The following is a 17420-nucleotide window of genomic DNA, read 5'->3' on the forward strand; positions in this document are numbered from 1 at the left end:
AGCGCTCGATAAGCCTTGTCGGATTGTTTGATTGCAGGCAGGATTGTCCGGCTTTTGCATCGGCTATCAGACTTCTCGAACCACAAAGAAAATATGCTGGACCGGAGAATGAGCCACAAAAGCACGAGACTGCAGTATGCGCCTCCGTGAATGGCACCTGTCAATAACTCAAGAGCCAACATCAGACTGGCCGCAGGCTCCCATGCCTCAGGGTTCCAGCGCCGCCAAGTTGTATCAAATTGCCCAACAGTACGATTGCCTTGACACCAAGGACGACCATGTACACAAATTGCACGCGAAACATTGCAATTTCATTGAAGTGTGGCGTCTGCATGGAATATGCTGTACCACATCGGCTCTCCTATAGATGTCCGAATGTCGGTACAAGGTATACCAAAGTTTCCGAGAGATCATCATCGTTTTTGCCTTGACCGCATCGAACTAACCTATTTGTAGTCTAGATGCACTAACGAAGAAGCTTCAAGATGTACGCCACTTGTGTCCTCCATTCTTTTTCAGCTGACCACGCGAGGAACAGCGTTCCGGACGAGGGTCCAAATGCTATTAGTCGCTGAATGCATGGGTTGGAAGTTTTGTTGATTCTGCGAACACCCTACATTGACCAATAACATGATTCATCATCATCAAGCTTTTGCGCCTTCACCATGATCGAGACGATCAACACCTTCCCGGATTACCGCCCGCTAGTCACGGATAGATGGTCAGATCCCAGTTGTATCCGTGCAGTAGAATTCCTTTGCGTATGTCGAATGCTTGTGCTCAGGCACGTACTACCCTTTCTGGTAGAGTCGTCTATCTGAATGCGTTGATCTTCGCACATCATGCAAGGGTCGGGGGCTTTGCGGTATTGAATACGCGTTCATATTGGGCTACATCGATCAGGAAGTAGCTGGACCGACGACGTCAGCCGTTTCACGGGAAACCTTTCGTCGATACTTAAACTCTTCTGAACGCTGCTTCTTCAGCTTGACATCCCTCTTTGTATTACATTCGTGACTCTGCAAGCACAATGTTGGGTCTAACTCAGGCACTGCTGCTGTCGGTGTATGCTGGAGCAGCCTACGCAAAGACTGTTAGCTACGACTTCGATGTCGGCTACGTTACTGTAAGTACTCTTATCCCTAGTCATGACCAAAGGCGATAGGCCACCGATATCTTTTTCTCCCACCACAAAAAGGTACTAACTCGTTCTAGGCTGCGCCTGACGGCTTCGAGAGGCAGGTCATAGGAATAAACGGCAAATGGCCTATTCCTACCATCGAATGCGATGAAGGCGATACTGTACAAGTGACAGTTCACAACAGCCTTCCAGATCAGACAACTGCTCTCCATTTCCATGGTATATGGCAAAAAGGCACCCAGGTCTATGACGGCCCCAGTGGGGTCACTCAGTGTCCCATTCGACCTGGAGGCTCTTTCACTTACACATTCGTTGCCAACCCTGCTGGTACTCACTGGTACCATGCGCACGAGAAAGGGCAATACCCCGATGGTCTGCGAGGCAAGATGATTGTACACGACAGAGCCTGGGAGAAGAGCCTGAACATTGACGAACAGAAGTACCTTTCCATGTCAGACTGGTAAGCAAATCCAAACCTGAACATTTTCGCAAGCTTACACCATAAAGGTACCATCGCCCAATGCCAGAAATGATTGAGGAGTATATGAGCCCTTCCAATACCAACGCCGACTTTGCTTCGCCCGACTCTTTCCTCTTTGACGACACCGACAAGCCTTTCAACCTCAAGATTGCCAAGGGCAAAAGGTACCTGCTTCGTATCGTCAATACTGCTGCCGTTGCATGTGCCCGATTCCATATCGATGGCTACACGCTCAGCGTAGTCGAAGTCGACGGTGTGCAATCACAGCCTAGGGATGCGGAAACGATCATCATTTGCGCAGGCCAGAGCTACGGTGTGATTGTGCAAGGCCAGAAGGACCCGAAAGGAGGAACCAATTGGATCGCACAAATGGACACAGACATGATGACAAAGCCTCCCCCTTCTAAACAGTCACGAACCATCATCGGAGAGATGTCCTACATGAAGGACGTCTTCGACGAGATTGATGATGTCATCGACGAAATTAGTGATGAGATTGATCACATCCTCGACGACAACTGGACTGCAGCACCCGACACTATCCTTGACGACTTCAAAGTGAAGCCACTTGACAACCAGGGGCTTTTGGGACCAGTCGACAACAACATTGAGTTTACGACCAACCAGACATACTTCGAGGGCGTCGGTACCCGTACACCTCTCAACTCACAACCATGGGTTCCACCTCAAGTCCCCTCGCTCTACACTGCTTTGACAACCGGTAGCATGGATCCCGCAACATATGGTCCTGGCATCAACCCCTGGGTCGTCAAGTCCGGCCAAATCGTCCAGATTCACATGCGAAACCCACACATGTACCCCCACCCCATGCATCTTCACGGCCATATCTTCCAGGTCGTCGCCAAGGGTGTCGGAGCTTGGAACGGCGATGAGGACCTGCTTCCGGAAGTACCCGCGAAACGTGATGGTGTCGTTGTTCCGGCTTTCGGCTACGCTGTCATTCGTTTCAAGGCTGATAACCCGGGTGTTTGGTTTTTCCATTGCCATATCGACTTCCATCTCGTTGGTGGTATGGCTGCAACCATCATTGAGTCCCCCGACAAGCTGTCTGGCTCTGTTCCCGCTGCTGGTGTCGCACTTTGCGATGCAGGAAAGAAGAAGTCGAGCGGTAACTGCGCTGGCGAGAAGGGAGAGATCTCTGCGAAGGATGCAAGCACCAAGTGCAACAATGTCTACAACACCAAAGTGCGGGGCGCTTTGATTGAGTAGTCCCTCATTGTTCCACAGAACTCTCTTCTTTGTAGAACTTTCGACATTGTAGATAACTACTTTGATATTAATTAGGCTTCATATTTCATTACGTAGATATTCACTCTGTAATACATGTCAATGGCTCTTGCCACAACCACATCCTCCACTCTTGACACTGACCCTCTTCTTCCAACTCCAGCTCTTCTCCGGCTCAGCGATCATTTTCTTCATCTCCGCAACATCCTTATCGCCCCAACCCTTGTCCAACATGCTCATATCCACACTCAACCTTGCATATCGCACCGCCTCCCATTTCATCCCAAAACTACTGTATACCTCCGCAGCATGCTGGTATGCCGTCGCTAAGCTAGCATCTAGTCGTTCTTGCTTGTACAGACTGATAAGAAGCTCCGCTGTAGCTGGCGTAGCAGACGAAGACTCCGTCCAGTCATTCAGGATATCTGATTGGAGTGAGGCGATTTGCTCGAGACGAGCATCAGATTCAGCGGCAAGGGCGGGGTGCGCAGTGCATGTTGAACAAGAACATTTGAAGCCCCAGGTCTTTTCAAGACCGTGGATGCGTCTCGTGCGGGGTAGCTCGTTGTTGATGTATGTTATTGTTATCTCCTCACCGGGGTGAATGGGCCGGATGGCGTGGACGTAGTGAGTTAATGTCCTCTCATCGAAAAAGTATGCAGCATTGGGTCGGCAGTCATGGTTCAGCATTGCGATTTCAGGAAACAGCGCTGATTGGGAGATGCCATCGATGGCGACTTCGAAGTTGTTGGTTGTGATGCGGTCATCAATTTCGTCGTCGTCAGGTGTGTGGCCGTGGAGCTCCCAGAACAAGGACTGAGTTGACTTGGGAAGGGTGGCTATGCCGCGGTGTAAGAGGGCAAGGCGTTCGGATTCTGGAAGCTCGTATAGATCGGGGTCGGTGATGAGAATGGGCGTGGAAGCGAAAATCTGGTCGCCTTGGTTCAGTGTCTTGTTAGCGACTAGTCCCCTTCCTTTTCCTGGAAACTCGTGCTGTTCAAATGGCGGGTTCTCGTAGCGGTTGATGTGCTCAAGTGTTTGTGGACGTTGGAAAGCATCGTGCTCTAACATGGCATAGGCAAAGGTTTGCGCGGTGACGATGAAAATGCCCCTTCCTGATGCAAAATTCTGGTCACTGAAGACGCAGTATGGTTGATCCGGAACCTTCTCATGAGTGAAACATTCTGGCCAGAAGGTCCAAGGGAAATTTTCTGTTTGAGAAGCCAGGACACGGGCGTCTTCTAGGGAGTTTGTGGGGTGCGAGGGCTGGGTTGTGTTGGATTGGAACGCAAATGTTGATGCCGGCGAATCTCCATATGCTAAAGGCAGGCATTTGCCGTTGTCGAGTAGGTGATTTGAAGGACAGGCATCCTTTATGAGAGGCGTCTGTGCGACAAATTCGATCTTCTCGTTAGAGAGTGCCAGAGCACCTCCAAGTAAGCTGAGGCTGATGGTAGATCTCATGATGAGATGATGTTGTTTGTAGGTGAATACAGTATTCGAACAATGCAGATATAAGAGAAGGGAAGAACGGTTTGGGGTTCAGCTCTGTTCATGTACAAAAACATCTGTATGTCTTGGAAGCACACGTGAAACACGACCTGGTCGTGAAGCCAGAGATGAAACGATTCAGCAAAACATGCCGCCCCCAGTCGCGTCCGACGCACTTTACCAATCTACAGAATCGATACTGCGACATTATAGGTATGAGGCTCCAATTCTTGTTCAAAAATAGTTACGCGTAAGGGATGATTGTCGGCTTGGTTGTGGATGCACCGTCATGGCGATGGGTGTATTGAAGCTTGAACGATGTGATCGTGATGGTCTCTAACGGACGGAGCTACGCCACTGCTTCGAGACAACAATTCAGAGTCACCTCAATGCATGCCTAACTGTATTACGAATCGCTACAACTGTTTTTAGACGTTGAATCGTGGAAGTGCGGGGGACGGTGGGATCCACGGGAGGGCGAGAACGCGTTTCGAGAGTGAAACACCAACGCGATCGTACATCGGGAAAACTTGCCTCAGCCAGTGTTTCGCCCCACTCAGGAAGCAACACAGGTGTCGCGTCAATAGGAATGACTATCTTGACCTGTCGCGCTCCCTACAGCTTGCGACCTCACCACGTTCACTTCGTTTTGTCGCTAATTGAAGTACACTATGTTCTTCAAATCAGGCCCTTCCTACAGCCGAAAATTTGGAAGTGCTCGATATTTCCAGACTTCTCGAACTTCTGGAACGTGATCAATGGTTGCAATGATTTATCACGAAAAAGTATGTCAAGCAAGTAGAAAGACCGTTATGCCATAGAAATCAGGGGTATGCAGTACGGCTAAACGCTCCAAAACTATCTAACGTAACCACGTCAACACTCGCTATGCTCAGATATATGCCCAAAACCATGTCATGACTACAATCCATGCCCTAAACTTCTTTGGAGCCTCGCTGGACCCTCTATGCGCGCATTTGTTATGCATATGCGCATCTATTGTCTATAACCTTAGGCAGGTGGAACACCATTAAACAGCTTCTCGAGCCTCAACTCATCGATGTCGCTCATCCACTCAGGCGTCTTCGATAATGTAACTCTCCAGCCTCTATCTTCCATCTCTTCGAGTATAGTCGCAGCTTTGCGCTCGCCATCTTCTTGGTCTGTGGCGCAAATGACGAATGTGGTAAGGTAGAACATGACGAATGGGTATTTGGAGTTGAGGAAGTGTTGGATGTAATATTGCCATGCGTTTGCGGAAGAGGGGCGATCGAATGCTACGAATAGTTAGTCTTCATAGGCTCAAATATTGTGCGTGCAAATTAGGGGAAAAAGACATACGCATAGCGTTCCAGCGGTACACATGGCCTTCCCATGTGGCGAAGTTGAGACCGCTTTTCCCTAAGCTCTTAATGGCAGGCATTGGCCATGCACAGTAATGAGTCTGTATTGAGCCTTTTGCCATGATGGCATTTGGATGCTTTTGCTTGTACTTCTCTGCAAAGTCTCGGAGACAACTGGGTGGTGGCAGAGGAAGTGATAAGGAACGGCCGCTTTCGGATACCGTGACACCACTCTCATAGGGAAAGTAGAGATCCGGAGCACCATCAGAAGCCTGAACAATGATCGGTCGGGTCTGTGGCTCTTCATACTCTGTTGTGAGGGTGACGATGCCATATCGCTCCATGTCCTCAATGACGCGTCTGATGAAACGATTGTCATCGCGTGTCATTTGTTGTTGTGTCATCCTTTTTTGTTTTGTAGCAAGAATTTTAGGATCTGGATCAAAGCATCTCCACCTGTTACCTTCATGTTGTACTTCGGCTGGTGGTGGATAGCGCAGTTCGGGCGTACAGTCGATGTGGATCTCTTCCAAGAAGATTTCCTGAACAGAAGGAGGTATGATCTCGCGAATGACACGTTTTGCCATTTGTCTGGGTGAGGGATCACCAATGAGCATCATAAGTGTGTCCTGCACAATATCGATCAGTCGGAAAGGCAGTCCAACCTCGCGATCAATGATTATGAACTGCCAGGAGTCGACTACTATCGGGTCATACATCGTCGTCTTCCTCATTCGCAGGTGGTTTTTGATCTCTTCTAGCGTTAACGTGGTGCTGTAGTCGGCCTTCTCAAGCTCGTCAAGAGTCATTGCTGAGCGATGGCGACTGATGAATAGATCGGGTTCAGTTGGGTGCACAGTAGCATCCGCGTGTGTGCCCTCGTAGACGACCAAGTAGAGTGTCGAGGTTCGTTTCCGAAGCTCGTCAAGAAACGCCTGTGTCAGAGGGTCACCAATTGCCATTTGTCCACACAGGTAGTTGCGCGACTGTCGTTGAACCCATAGATGACCTTCTTGTCGGAGACCTGCACTGGCAGTGAAGTCTCCTTTCGTAGTTGGTATGAAGCCCATGTAGACGCCGGTTGAGCATTCGCTAAGTATACTGGCCGGATCGTACCAGTGGTCATTGTATAGCCTCAGCATCAGCAGCTTGCAGATGGTTGTGTAGTCTTCGAAGTTGGAGCAGATGCTGGCAAGCGACCATGGTGTGAGCAGTGTAGGGAACCAACGGTAGCTATGAAGTGTCAGTCATAACCCTGGGTGAACTTGATTAACTTACAGTATGTCCCAGCACGGCTTGGTCATTCTTAGTCCTTCGGTCGTACTTGGAATAGTACCGCCAAGCAGCTGTATAGTCTTGATGTCCCCACCGGCCAGAGTCTGAGCGCAAATTGCTACACGAAGATACTGTACAGCGTTCGGGCGCCAGGCTTTCTCAAAATAGTCGCAGTACTCTTCCAATTGACTGGCTGAGCATCCTGTTAAGAAGTCGTGGATACTCTTCGACCTGGTCGCATGTTCGAGAGCGGAAGCTTCACTATCGTTCAGAACCATGATGCGAAACCAGGCGCGAATGATGTCGGTGCCGTTGTCAGGTGGGGTCTGCTCTTTTTGATCAGGAGAGCTGGCTTGCTTGCGCGAGTCGTCCAAGTCTGGTACTATACTGTACAGTCGTCGAACGCTGTCCGCGCAAAGATCCTGATAGAAGTGTTTGAGAACAAGAATGGTGCCATCATCCGGCATGCCTTGAAGAGAGTCGATAGGTATCCTGGGGTCCAGTGGTGATCGAAGGATTGTAATCGTTTCGCCTAGACTGACCCTGTCAGGATGAGGAGTGCCAGTGTGCACTCCGGGGGTTTCTGGGGTTGGTCCACGCTGCAAGTTTTGCACTGTCCTAGATATTAGGCCACGTTCGAACTTTATTGATTCGTAGCGTTTACTTAGCAAAGAGTCTGCAAGCTGTCGGACGTCGCCTTCCAGCTTCGCGAGCCATTTGATGTAGTCTTGGATATCCCCACCACCAGGGTAGAAGCGGTCCCGAATCTGTCGCCTAAGGTCCACGGACTGGCGCAACTTCAAAACCTTTTGCTTCGCAACGTCCAGGCTAAGCACCACGATTCTTTCCGCTTCTTTCTGTGTCTTACTCCATTTTTCGTTCAATTCCCTCCATTCATCATGGTGTTTGTCGCACCACGGATCGCTCGCTCCAGAGGGAAGCCCCACACGACATGCACGGCCGTCCGTTTCGACCGCTTCGCAACTCGCTCCAAGCGTCGCAGGCGATTCTGGAACGTCGCTTAATCGAAGCAAGCGACGCGAGTTGCCTCGAAAAGCAGGTCGCTTTTCCTGAGAACTGCTTATACGAAGTTGTAGCGACATGGTGGGGTTGGGCTTTGGGATGAAGGCTGAAGACCACGTTGACGAGCAGACTCAGGCTATCATATCGTTTTCTGGCTATCAGGTCTTGGTTATCGGCTAGCAAGTGTGCAGCCCGTACTGTCGGTAAGGGGCCCTGCGGGGTCTGGCGTTGCTACCAGGCGGTGCTGTCAATGCGGCACGGTTCTGAGGTTGACAACAAAGTAAGCTACATGGACCTTCAGCCGTTTCGTCCGTCGCTTAGAAGGACGACGGCTATTGGATGACATTCGGATCGGAAGGACCAGAAGACCCAGTTGGGCTCGTTCATTCCGCTGGATCACACAGGCATCGCATTGCGTTCAGGACGCGTGACATGGAAGTGAACGGTCGGTGGAAGCGCCCCGCGCGGCAAACTACCAATACCCGTGTAGATAGAATATGACCAGGCTGATCTTGGACAAACTTAGAGCCCTACGTCCCGTACGGCGTCTATGATCCAGTCGTCGGCCGGCAGGGTGCCGAACTAGTCTCGTGAGACCGCCTAAACCGAAGTTCATGCGTGTGAGTGGTTGGGATAATCCTCCAGGAACTGTGCCTCACACTCGTGTATTGTCGTCGCATCATGGACCATCCCTTACCAAGACTCGCTTGGATGCTTTGACATCCTTCAAGCCCCAAGACTAGTAGGTGTAGAAATGAGCCGCGCGACTGTTTCGCCAGCATTTTCCTGAAGTTGATTTCATGCTGCGGTTCATGGCGACATTAGCGACTGGTCGAGCTGGCCCACATGTAGGAAGGCGTATGCCGCGCAGTCGTCAAACAACCAGTAATCGATGAGGATTTAGACGACGGGACCGTGACAACCCAGGTGGACACTTTGCTGTGCTACCCCCATCGCGAGGAGAAGTGCGGATTGGCGGGTTGTGATAAGCCCATGGCGGCTAGAAAGGCGCCTATGTACTGTGAAGGACGGGGGCACTACAACCCGTCACACGCCAACCAGGCGGCCCGCACAACGAATCCTGGTCCATTCCTGAACATGAGGGAATGATCAAAGCCACGAAGAACAGTGCGTTGTTGACGATGAATTTTCGCAAATCGAGTGCATCGACGTGGTCACTGCTGCTGCGCCTGTGCTGATCCTGCGACGTGAGAAGCGTACAGTTGGGTGAGGATGCAAGTCATTAGCAACTGTGCCGCATTCTTGCATCGACAAGTCAACTCCATGCCGCGGCCCCGAGATCCCTGTCCCGAGTCCATTCTGATTACTGTCTTCCTGGTGGAGCCTCAATACTTGTCAGCCACGATAACTAAAACAGATTGACGTCCGATATTGGAATGGTTAAGCGAAGAGTGTGAAGAAATTGCGCCCCGGCCCGTTACCTAGGCAAACAATGGCTGGATAAAGATCGTGCGTTCAGCCTCCTCGGAACGGACACAGACAACCTTTGGGTGCCAACAACTTTATGGGGCGCGCGGTTTGAGCGCAACGATGTTTCGTCGGTGTAAGCCACAATGCGCCAAAGGCTTTATGCAGTAGAGCGTTTGGGTAGTATCCGTATTTGGTCGATGGTAGATTCTGAGCATGTTGGTGGTGATCTCACGAGATTGGCTTTTGAAGAACGTCAAGGTAGAACGTGGTGACGCCAACCGGCAATACACGGTCCGCAGCCTCTACCATACTTAGGCATTACCTACGCGCCAATTCGCAGCGGCGCCGTACACGCGCAAGACCTGGAGCAAAACGTGGGTCGTAGGCCCCTTCTCCGAATCAAGGTGGCGGCATTTGCTTACCCCACATTCCGGAATACCGTATGCAGGATGGCGCCAATGTCATCCGAGGTCGAGCTGCGATGCAGGTATGGCATCGTGAAATGCCATGCTGTCTACATCTTCTTCCCGAAGAGTAATCGGAAAGCCCAGACAGCCATCGTTGTATGTTTGGTAGTGATAAAGAACTTGACAATCATATCAGTTGACGGGTACAATTGGTCTTCTCGCGAACCTCGCGCGTATCCCCACGCTTCTCCACACAACCGATCAGCGAAACAGTAGCCCACTCACACCATGGTGATTTCAACAGCAATCCGCATAGCGCCTTCGAGGGCAGCACGCGCACTCAATCTCCTTCGTACTGTACAATATACGCATCCCCCGTCATGTCCCTGCCATTCGAATCCCAACTACCACCAATCGCCAGCTACCGTTCAGCAAGCACGGCGACATCTCGCAACGCCCCTCGATCAATTCCAGCAGAAGGAATATGCTTTCGAGATGGCAGCATCCAGCATACGATTTGGGCCCGGATGTACAAAGGAAGTGGGTATGGACTTCAAGAATATGGGAAGCAAGCGTGTCATGGTCGTCACAGACCCCAACGTACGGAAACTAGATGCCATGAAGCAGGTCATCGAAGGTCTGGAGAGGGAGGGTGTAACATATGAGATCTTCGACAAGGTCAGGGTTGAGCCAAAGGACCATAGCATAAAAGAGGCGATCGACTTTGCGAAGCCGTGGAAACCAGATGCATACTTAGCTGTTGGTGGTGGCAGTGTTATTGACACTGCCAAATTGATGAACTTGTACACCACATTTCCCGAGGCAGACTTCCTGGACTTCGTCAACGCCCCACTCGGCAAGGGATTGCCTATTCCATCGAAGCTTTTCCCACTCATTGCCGTACCAACAACAGCAGGAACTGGATCTGAGACTACCGGTACAGCCATCTTCGATCTAGTCTCCAAACGCGCGAAGACGGGTATCGCTCACCGCAACTTGAAGCCTACGCTGGGCATAGTTGATCCATTAAACACACGTACCATGCCCTCTGCGGTCCACGCCTCTTCAGGTCTTGACGTACTTTGCCACTCTCTTGAATCATGGACTGCGATACCGTACTATGAGCGTACTCCGCGACCTACGAACCCCATCAATCGTCCGGCCTACCAAGGCGCGAATCCAATTTCCGACATCTTCTCTCTCAAGGCTTTGAAGGACACAGTCAAGTACCTCCCTCGCGCGGTAAAAGACCCTGATGATCATGAGGCGCAATCCCAGATGTTGCTAGCTGCAACACTCGCTGGTGTTGGTTTCGGCAATGCAGGTGTGCATCTCTGCCACGGCATGTCGTACCCTATCTCAGGGCAAAATCCCGGATACAAGCATGCTGGCTATGATGTTGATCACACCATCATCCCGCATGGTGTTAGTGTTGCAGTAACTGCACCAGCAGTATTCAAGTTCACTGGCGCATCGAATCCGGAGAGACATCTGGCCGCTGCCGAGGCATTTGGTGTGGATATCTCGAATGTCAAGGCAGAGAGTGCGGGAGAGGTGTTGGGTGAGGCGCTAGCAGAATTCTTGATCAAACTCGGTGATCAACCACGCGGTCTAAAGGCGCTTGGCTTCGGAAAAGAGCATTTGGACCAGTTGGTTGAGGGCACAATTCCCCAGGCGAGAGTGCTGATGCTAGCACCCAGCTTAGAGATGCAGAACGTTGATGCCGAGAGAGAGCAGTTACGTGGTTTGTTCGAGGATGCTATGGAGTACTGATCGTAGCCACGGTGACTCTGTGACAGTGTGTCGCATATAAGGGGCGTTGGCGATGTTTGAATCTGGATGCCGAGGTTTGGACGAAGACGTGAATGCATATGCAGTTGCATGACTGTAGAAAGTCTTACAGAGTTCAGAATATGACGTGTCTCTGTTACATCACAGTGTTGTTCGCCATGTTGAGCTGAAACTATCTTTGAACATCCTGTACTTGAAGGCATGACAAATATTTGCTCCACAAGCCACGGGAAAGTCGACAGGGGTTCCTGTTAACCTTGGAAGTTCTATAGCTTGAGATCCAAACACCAGGCTACTTGTCTATTGCAAGTTAATCGGTATCAGGTGGCATGTTGATGGGGGCTCTCGGTGCTACTGTGGGGTTACCCATGCGCTGTGGAGGCCATGACAATCTTCTCGCTTTGGCGCAATGCGATGGAGCCACGATACGTCAACGACGCTGAATGAAACCTCCTGAAGGGAGCATCTCCCGCGATCTCCCCTGGGATCGTGGCGCAGCCCGTCAAATGTCATTTCCTAGTGCAGATCGCGCTCACAACTGGAAGAGGCGCTCCCAATGTTGACGTCATGGGTCCAGCCAGACCTCTACGATGCCCTGCTTCTCTAGGATGGATGCATGTCGATCTAGATTCACACTCGGAGCTTAAATCAAACTTAAACCCCCTCCCTGGACCCTGATTTTACCCTGCAAAATAGTTTCTACCTACTACTATAGTAGTCATCTTTATCCCCCTCTTGCATCACAACTGGACGGGCTCATTTCCGAAATAACGCGAACCCCGCCTTCAACCAACCAAATATCGCTAGCCGCATCGGTCGAGCTCCATAACCACACCGTTCCTCTATACACGTGCGAAGACACGTTCCACAACCACACCTTGGAGCACTGAGTTATCGTTACACACCTACAATATGTCTGCGCCTACCTCTGCTACGAGTGAGATGCCCACGCGCAGTCTCACAAACCGATCTGCCGACGAAGATGCCATTCCAGGAGAGGATACCTCAGAGGTGAGTAGTCTAAAGCCCAATGGAAGGAATTGAACCTGACATGTCCCAGGTCACGAAGCTCTTTGCAGAGCGATTGCAAGCTTGGAAACACGCCGTTGCGTACCTCGAAGACTATGTTACCGCAACAGAAAAGACGAACCACGCACACGGCAAGGAGTATGAGCGAGTCTTGAAGGTTGGTGCAACTCACGCGAAAGTGATTCTACTGCTGACGTTGGGAAGACGGTCAAGGATCCCCTGAAAGAGGGCCACCACTTCGACCAGTCGCTCGGCGGTGTTGCGGGCATGTTCGAGAACATCAGGTCCAACACCCAGGTACGCCATCCTACCATACAAGAGGCCAATAACTGTTCTAACCATGTCAGGGTATCTCCAACCAACACTACGAGACTGCGAAGCAGCTGAAAGGCGCCGTCCTCCCCGTCTTCGACCGCCTGCACACCGAGATCAAGAACAAGAGCAAGGAGCTCACAAAGGGAGCCGGCAAGGGCGGTAAGGCTGTCGACAAGGCTCGCCAGCACACTCAGAAGCACATTGAGCTTCTTGGTCAGCACACCGCAGTCTTCGACTCGCACAGTGGCAACATGAAAGCTACCGACGACCCCTACATTCTCCAGCGTGGAGTCAACCACCGTCTGCACAAGCAAGTGCAGGAGGAGAACAACAACCGCCAGGACCTGATTAGTGTGCAGAACTCGTTCGCGCAATTCGAAGCCCACATCATCCAGACAATCCAGCATGGCATGGGCCAGTTCCTGCAGGTCGTCAACACCCAAGCCGAGCACACCAAGGCTGCATACTCCGACATGGTCGGCACATCCCAGCGCATCCCTCTCGACTTTGAGTGGAACGGCTTCATCCAGCGCAATAACACCGTCCTGATCGACCCCTCAGCCCCGGCTCGCAATGTCTCCGACATCAGCTTCCCCAACCAAAACCACCGCTCCACCCAGCCACTCATATCCGGCTCTCTCGAGAAGAAGGGCAAGATCATGCGCTCTTACGACACAAACTACTATGTCGTCACTCCCTCCAAGTTCCTCCACGAGTTCAAGACAGACGACGACTTCGCTAAGGACCCAGTCCCCGAACTGTCTCTCTACATTCCCGACTGCGTCATCGGTGCCGTCAACGGTCAGAAGTTCAACGTCAAGGGCAAGGACGTGTCCAAGGGCAAGATTGGTGGTGCTTTCTCCATGACACACGAGTTCGCATTCAAGGCACACACTCCACAAGCTGCAGAACAATGGTGGGACGTTATCCGCCAGGCAGCCGGTAAGGTGACCAACGAGGTACCTTCCAGCGTACCTACCAGCCCCGTCTCCGGAGACACCAGCCCTCAGAACATGTTCCCTGAAGAGAAGACGCAACCCACTCCTATCCAAACCCAGGGTCTAGAGAAGACTGGTACCAACGTCACCGACCACGCTAGTGCGCCAGGCTCCGCTGTGCCAGGAAGTGCGACTACGGCGCCCTCTAGTGCTGTCCCAGGCGAGCCAGGAAAATACTAGTGGAACAGTCTCATGATTGCTACTTGTACATCTGAGGAAGAGGAGGTCGAAATGGAGGAAGTCGCATATTGAGTATTGCGGCTTGTTGAACATATACACATACCCCTTTGCTGTTGAATAGTACTAATACATTCTAATGCTTTTGAAACTCTTTTGGTGCTGTCGTGCCTTTCTGTCTGAGGTTGTGAGCTTCTACTTGATGAGACTTTGCAGTCCTCATTGTGTTTCTCTTGTGGTCGTGCTAGATGATCAATCCCACATCTGCCGTACATTCAAGTTGATCCGTTTATTCCGCATCCACCCTCTCCACTCCTCATACAGCGAGGTTTGTCCATCTGTCCTTGCAGGCCAATCTATTAAGTACTCAGGACACGTGCCCCCCACTATCTGCGGAACACCATGCCATGCAAACCTCGACTCTCCACTCATATATACTACGCTTCCTGATCTCAACCTCAGCGTAACGATCTTTTCCTCGCTGCCTTCTTCTTCCTCCTTCCCCTCCTCTCCCTTTTTCGGTACTGAAGTTCCAAGAACGAAGATGGCATCACATCCCAGACTCACGCTAACCAACCCCGTCCCACTGCTTTCAGCAACATCTCTATGCACACTCAGCGTATCGCCTGGTGAGTAGAGATTTACAATCGCGGCTTCAGCTTTCGTAGACGTAAATAGAGACTCCAAAAGCTTCTTTGCATCTGAAGGGAAAGCCGGAGGTGGGGTGGCGGGGTAGCGTTTCGCAGTCCAATCATACTGGCCGCCTAGAGTCGTCCATCGGAGTTTCTTGTTGAGGAGTTGCAGGATAGATAGAGGCTTGTGAACTGTGGGGTCGAGGGGATGGGCCACGGGTGAGGGGCAAGTAGGCGGGACAGAGAAGAAGGATGACTGGGAGGATGGATATGACAACTTGTAGTGTGTATGGATGTTTGTGAGATGAGATGGATTAGAGAGATCGCGGTGGAGAAGGTGGGATAGCAGTGTAGATTGAACAGATGGGGGTAGAAGTGAGGGGATGATGTGGAGGCCTACTTACCTGTTACTACGAAACATGGATGGGAAACCAAAACAGAACAAAACCACAGTAACATTTACGAAAGTGAATCTCAAAGTCTCCTACCTGGCATGTCTTCGTGTTCGTATACCGGTATCGATCTTGGTATATCCATGTCTTGAAGTTCCACCCCATCTTCACCGGCGAACGCCTGGAAAATAGCGGTCAAGTCTTCTGCGGTGTATTCTCTGACAACGCGCACTCGGCCACTTGATGACGCGGAGGCGTCGCTTGATAGATCAATGATGTCCCCGTCTAGATCCAAGTCGTTCAATTTCATCTTTTGATATTTCTTGTAGACATTGCGTATGCCGTCTGGAGGGCGTTCATAGGGATCCAAGTGATGCATTTTGGGTAAAGCCTTTCCAGTAGCAGTCTCAGGAAACCGATTGCATATGCCAAGATGATTGCCGGGCAGCGCAAGCGTTCGGTAGTAGAGGTGTAGGGATGTTTGAGAATTGTGCCAGCAGGCGTTGACTAAGCTCGCGTTTTGTGGCTGACGGGTGCGCGTTGCCCGATGCGTCAAGGGTGTTTACATCTCGAATTTCCTAACATCGACACCCTCGTTCCCTGATCCCCGCCGCACCTTCGTCCTTACCCGCACTTACTAACCACAGGTACACTTGAGCTTGCTAGAGAGGCATCCGACCATTCTCGCCTCCACTCGCTATCTTTTGATCTCGCTGCGAAACAGCGCCCCTGCGATCTAGCTAAACACGCTTGACCGCCTGTCTCTCGTCTGAAGCATTCGCAGTCCATAGCCGCTTACAATGGAGAACTACCAGAAGCTGGAAAAGGTCGGAGAGGGTATGACATTCTCCGTGAAGTCTTCTTTCATCACGCGCCCTTACTCACGTCAAACCAGGAACTTACGGAGTTGTCTACAAGGCGCGCGACCTCACCACCAAAGACCAACGCATCGTCGCCCTCAAGAAGACCCGTCTCGAAGCCGAAGATGAAGGCGTCCCATCAACCGCCATCCGTGAGATCTCCCTTCTCAAAGAGATGAACGACCCCAACATTGTCCGCCTCCTCAACATCGTACACGCCGATGGACACAAGCTATACCTCGTCTTTGAGTTCCTTGATCTGGATCTGAAAAAGTACATGGAAGCGCTACCAGTGAGCCAGGGCGGACGAGGCAAGGCGCTGCCAGAGGGCTCTGGTCTGGCGGGTCAGGCTCTGAGCATGGACGACAAGATGGGGAAGAAGGTCATGATGCAGCTGTGTCAGGGTGTGCGGTATTGCCATGCTCATCGCGTGCTGCATCGCGATCTTAAGCCCCAGAACTTGCTCATCGACAAGGACTGTAATCTCAAATTGGCTGATTTCGGTCTGGCTCGCGCATTCGGTGTCCCGCTGCGAACATACACACACGAGGTATGGATATGAAATCTTTGAACGTTTTTTGATGCTTTCTAACACAAAACAGGTCGTCACGCTATGGTACCGCTCTCCAGAGATTCTACTTGGTGGTCGTCAATACTCCACTGGTGTTGACATGTGGTCTGTGGGATGCATCTTCGCTGAGATGTGCACGCGCAAGCCCTTGTTCCCTGGTGATTCGGAGATCGACGAGATCTTCAAGATCTTCCGGTATGCAAACTCAACTCACACATTCTGTTTCAGATGCTAATCGTGTTTAGTATCCTCGGCACCCCCAACGAACAAGACTGGCCCGGCGTTACCTCCTTCCCCGATTTCAAGCCCTCGTTCCCCAAGTGGGGTCGGACGGACGTCGCGAACATCGTCACCAACCTCGACGAAGTTGGTCTTGACCTCCTCGATGCACTGCTCGTATACGACCCCGCTGGTCGCATTTCAGCAAAGCAGACGGTCATCCACCCGTACTTTGGCGGTATGAATGGTGATACACGACACGAATACAGCAATGGCTACCACTAGGCTGTCCCAAGGGGACGCTACGACTGTTACGCATTTGGTGGCTGCATGATTGGTGAGCAATACGAGACGTTAGTGTCTACATGAGATTTCCCGCTTTGTTCTGGATACAAGGATTAGGGCTGTACCCCATCGGACAGCAAGCGGCGTTCCGGTCAGGATATGTTACAAAGTGCATACATGCAATACTACATACAACCACACCAAGCTGCTTCAATTTTTGCATAGTGTTGTGCTCAACACCTGACTCGCGATCATGTCTTTGGTGTTGCGAAATGACGTAGCGCGACATGCCCCACCCCAGCCCTACGGGA

At 51.3% G+C, this 17420-nt stretch overlaps 7 protein-coding genes across 7 annotated transcripts; 4 read left to right on the forward strand and 3 right to left on the reverse strand.

The window, feature by feature from the left end:
* Nucleotides 1–1030: 1030 nt before the first annotated feature.
* Nucleotides 1031–2852, forward strand: AA0111_g1765 (hypothetical protein; the record flags this gene model as incomplete). The annotated part of the gene is made up of 3 exons (XM_028647460.1): nucleotides 1031–1126; nucleotides 1216–1601; nucleotides 1649–2852. The coding sequence occupies 3 exons, from the start codon at nucleotides 1031–1033 to the stop codon at nucleotides 2850–2852; spliced, it is 1686 nt and encodes a 561-aa protein (XP_028510832.1).
* A 117-nt stretch (nucleotides 2853–2969) lies between these two features.
* AA0111_g1766 (hypothetical protein) lies at nucleotides 2970–4334 on the reverse strand (the record flags this gene model as incomplete). The annotated part of the gene is made up of 1 exon (XM_028647461.1): nucleotides 2970–4334. The coding sequence occupies one exon, from the start codon at nucleotides 4332–4334 to the stop codon at nucleotides 2970–2972; it is 1365 nt and encodes a 454-aa protein (XP_028510833.1).
* A 1038-nt stretch (nucleotides 4335–5372) lies between these two features.
* Nucleotides 5373–8082, reverse strand: AA0111_g1767 (hypothetical protein; the record flags this gene model as incomplete). Its single annotated transcript, XM_028647462.1, has 3 exons — nucleotides 5373–5638; nucleotides 5703–6937; nucleotides 6983–8082. The coding sequence occupies 3 exons, from the start codon at nucleotides 8080–8082 to the stop codon at nucleotides 5373–5375; spliced, it is 2601 nt and encodes an 866-aa protein (XP_028510834.1).
* A 2046-nt stretch (nucleotides 8083–10128) lies between these two features.
* AA0111_g1768 (Hydroxyacid-oxoacid transhydrogenase) lies at nucleotides 10129–11613 on the forward strand (the record flags this gene model as incomplete). Its single annotated transcript, XM_028647463.1, has 1 exon — nucleotides 10129–11613. One exon carries the CDS (start codon nucleotides 10129–10131, stop codon nucleotides 11611–11613), a length of 1485 nt encoding a protein of 494 aa, XP_028510835.1.
* A 930-nt stretch (nucleotides 11614–12543) lies between these two features.
* On the forward strand, nucleotides 12544–14153 carry AA0111_g1769 (hypothetical protein; the record flags this gene model as incomplete). The annotated part of the gene is made up of 4 exons (XM_028647464.1): nucleotides 12544–12642; nucleotides 12692–12817; nucleotides 12865–12957; nucleotides 13008–14153. 4 exons carry the CDS (start codon nucleotides 12544–12546, stop codon nucleotides 14151–14153), a joined length of 1464 nt encoding a protein of 487 aa, XP_028510836.1.
* Nucleotides 14154–14402: 249 nt separating this feature from the next.
* On the reverse strand, nucleotides 14403–15553 carry AA0111_g1770 (hypothetical protein; the record flags this gene model as incomplete). Its single annotated transcript, XM_028647466.1, has 2 exons — nucleotides 14403–15178; nucleotides 15271–15553. The coding sequence occupies 2 exons, from the start codon at nucleotides 15551–15553 to the stop codon at nucleotides 14403–14405; spliced, it is 1059 nt and encodes a 352-aa protein (XP_028510501.1).
* A 421-nt stretch (nucleotides 15554–15974) lies between these two features.
* AA0111_g1771 (Cyclin-dependent kinase 1) lies at nucleotides 15975–17109 on the forward strand (the record flags this gene model as incomplete). Its single annotated transcript, XM_028647467.1, has 4 exons — nucleotides 15975–16011; nucleotides 16070–16584; nucleotides 16637–16800; nucleotides 16851–17109. The coding sequence occupies 4 exons, from the start codon at nucleotides 15975–15977 to the stop codon at nucleotides 17107–17109; spliced, it is 975 nt and encodes a 324-aa protein (XP_028510500.1).
* Nucleotides 17110–17420: the final 311 nt, after the last annotated feature.

The sequence above is a fragment of the Alternaria arborescens genome, assembly GCF_004154835.1.
Source record: "Alternaria arborescens strain FERA 675 chromosome Unknown contig_3, whole genome shotgun sequence".
Taxonomy (NCBI): Eukaryota; Fungi; Ascomycota; class Dothideomycetes; order Pleosporales; family Pleosporaceae; genus Alternaria; species Alternaria arborescens.